At 46.1% G+C, this 3,204-nt stretch overlaps 1 protein-coding gene across 2 annotated transcripts; it reads right to left on the bottom strand.

Moving 5' to 3' along the window:
- Positions 1-146: 146 nt before the first annotated feature.
- Positions 147-3,168, bottom strand: PET100 (PET100 cytochrome c oxidase chaperone). 2 transcript variants are annotated; one of them, XM_079966311.1, is made up of 4 exons: positions 3,054-3,168; positions 2,187-2,273; positions 772-804; positions 147-551 (listed from the first exon to the last, which is right to left on the bottom strand). In XM_079966311.1, the coding sequence occupies exons 1-4, from the start codon at positions 3,078-3,080 to the stop codon at positions 474-476; spliced, it is 225 nt and encodes a 74-aa protein (XP_079822437.1). In that variant the 5' UTR covers positions 3,081-3,168; the 3' UTR covers positions 147-473. The 2 variants fall into 2 exon arrangements, with proteins under 2 accessions (XP_079822437.1, XP_079822436.1); XM_079966310.1 differs by having other exon boundaries at positions 3,027-3,095.
- Between the last annotated feature and the right edge of the window lie 36 nt (positions 3,169-3,204).

Below are 3,204 nucleotides of genomic sequence, written 5' to 3'. Positions count from 1 at the left end.
TGCAAACCAGAGCAATGAGAGAAGAAAGCCGTGCAGAAGGACCCACCTGGATAAAACAGATCTTCAGTCCAAGGACAAGTGAAATATAACTTGCATCTCTGAAGACACCCAGATACCTTTATTGAAAGACATACAGAGATTCAGTCTTTCTATAAAGAACTTTTTATTCAAAGTGACTCTCCTAAGACAGCTGCCAAACTTGCAGACAGGGTTCAGCAGCTTCACCCAGCAAGAGCCAGAAGAACATGAAGGAAGGAGCCTATATCCTCTTCCCATTTTCCGTTGACGGCCATGGAGGCATGTACAGAACCATTACTCAGGAATGCGAAGTGAAACTGCATTGCAATTCCCTTCATCTCTTAGTACAAAAAGTGTTTTAGAGGGCTTTTATTAAGTTAAAGTAGGAGATTTGTGATGACAACTTTCTTGAGAGTGCATCAAACCCTGGGGAGAAAGGGGATGATGCTACGTCATTATTCCTTAGCTGACTGCAGCATCCGCTTCTCGTGTTCCTTCCTCATTCTCTCTTTGAAGTCTTCCAGTTCTTTTCTCTGGAGAAGACAGAAGTGTCAATTTCATCATAAATGATCTGTTCGCTTAGACCGGGGGTGGGCTACTTGTGGCCCTCCAGTTGGAATCCCAATGCCAATCAGTCCTAGCCAGCATGGCCAATGGTCAGGAAAGATGGGAGCTGCAGGCTAACATCTGGAAGGTCACAGGTCCCCCACTCCTGGATTAGACATGCAGTATTCATTGTTGAGGCATATTTACCTGGTAATTATCTTCAGGTGGGTATATCTCTCTCTGAAGGAAAAGGATTAAAAAGGGAATCATATTATTGGTAAGTCCTGCTTTTATATTGAAACAGATTAAAAACCATGCCACCTAAATTTCCACTGCCGTACAAGCAGAAAGCAGGCAAATTTGTCAAAAACACCAAGAGGGCAGGGAAAATACAGCCAGCTTGAGTGAGCGAACAAACCAGAATTCTACGAGAACTGAAAAGTCTTCCTAATTTTCAAGAGACTGACACTGGGGATAGAATCAGAATTGTAGAGTTGGAAGGGAACACTAGAGTCATCTAGTCCAACCCCCTGCAATGCAGAGATCTTTTGTCCAACCTGGGGCTCAAACCTAAGACCCTGAGATTAAGAATCTCATGCCTAAGAAGAACATTTACCTAGGAAAGAAAGAGATAAGTCCTGGCCTCTTAACACAGTTGAAAAAATCTTGTTTATTCTCCTAATAGTTCAGGTGTCAAGCACAGACAGTAGCATAAGCCAAATGGGGCCACCAAGGAACAGCATCGGAATGCTTGGGGTAACCCTGATAGTGTCAGAAGTGGGGGGGGGCAGTCTTTAAAACTAAAACTGAAAGAGGTAACGCCCCCCAATAGCCCAGGGTTAAGAATGCTCATAGAATATAGACTGAGAGCTGAAAAATAAAAAGGAAGAGGAGAGAAGTGAAAAGCCTTCCTTGGAGGGAATGGCTGACTAGAACCCTGAACAGGAAGCCTACTTTTAAGAGAGAATATATGCTGCAACATTTTGCTGCAGGTTCCACTTATTATTATTATTAATTTTGTTTATTTACAGACCAATGACTCCTGCTAAACAGCAGACCAGAAACAACTAGATGCACTGTGTGCAATGCCAGCTTTTGCATACAGTACAGTGGTGCCCCACAAGGCGAATGCCTCGCAAGATGGAAAACTCGCTAGACAAAAGAGTTTTCCGTTTTGGAGGTGCTTCGCAAAACGAATTTCCTATGGGCTTGCTTCGCAAGACGAAAATGTCTTGTGAGTTCCTGCGGGGTTTTTTTCCTCCCCTCCCCTTTTTCTAAGCCGCTAAAAGCCGCTAAACCGCTAATAGTGCTAATCCGCTAAGCCGTCAATGGGCTTCCTTCGCAAGACGAAAAAACCGCTAGACGAAGAGACTCGCAGAACGGATTCTTTTCGTCTTGCGAGGCACCACTGTACTTGCTTGTAGAAGCCAGGCTCCCAGTAAATGGCTGTTGAGTAAAATGCAATAAAAGGAAGCCTGGGTTTTTCTTTTCCAATTCCAGAGGTAAAATCAGCATGAGAATTTTTTTAAAAAAAAAACAGATAAAACCTCACAGGAAAGGTTTGGAAATGATTTCATAAGTCCACCCTGTTCTTCCCATTCTAATTACATGACAAAACTGACCTTCCGCTTGATAACATATTCTTCAAAATAATCTGCCTGATTTGAAATCCAGAACATAGCAACAGGAAAAGATAAATACAGCATCATCTGCAAGAGAAAGGAGATAGGAAGTCAGATGATAATACAGGTGCATTGGGACACTTTGCAGGGTTTTATTAGATTTTGCCCAATCTGGCCCTTGACGGCAGAAGCTTCCTCTCATCTCTTGCTAAAAGGTCAGGACGACGACCATCATATGGCAGAAGTAACAGTAGAAAGGAGAAATGGCATAAAGGAAGAGAAACACATCTAGGTTGCAGGCGAAGTTACTGGGCAGCAGGATGCGGAGGGAGAGAAGGAAAGGATCACTGACAACATCAAGGGCTGTGCTTCTAGGGCGAAGGAAGACGCAGGGCGCAGCGGCACCTCGGGCACACTAACGAGGAGTGCATTTCACCAGTTTCCGCATTGGAATTGTAACCACCCCGACCTGCTCTTCGGGGAGGACAGACGTCATTTCCCTGCAGATACCCGCGAGTAAGCGCAGCCTGCTCTTTCCTACGTGCTTCCCAACATTATGCATGTATGAAACCTAACAGATATTCAAAACTACATCTATTGCCTTGAAAATAAGATCGAGCTGCCTGCCCTTCCAGTTATATATTTTAACCCATAAAAGCGAAGCTCTCCGAGGCAAGTGAAGGGCTCCAAGGCGGGAGGATCTTATCTTAAACTCGTATGTTGGCCAGCGAGCCCCCAAGAGAGAAAAGAGAGCCTGCCGGGGCGAGTCACCAGAGGAGGTTTTTGCCCCGGGGGAGCTGCACAAGACTCTGTCTGCGAAAGAGAAATCCCCATCCCCACCCCCGGAGGACCCCGCGCGCCACAGACCCGGAACACCTCCAGCTTCACCCCCATGGCGACGCTTGGCCGATGCTGAACGGGCCCCGCCCACCCTTTGGTCCCGCCCGCTTTCGCATATGCCACGCCCCTAAAGTCTTCCGAAGATGGCGCCCGCAAGCAACATGGCGGCCTGAAGACG

Source organism: Podarcis cretensis, assembly GCF_951804945.1.
Source record: "Podarcis cretensis genome assembly, chromosome: 2".
NCBI lineage: Eukaryota > Metazoa > Chordata > Lepidosauria > Squamata > Lacertidae > Podarcis > Podarcis cretensis.
Note: the sequence above shows the minus strand (reverse complement) of the source record. Positions and strands in the feature narration are given on the sequence as shown.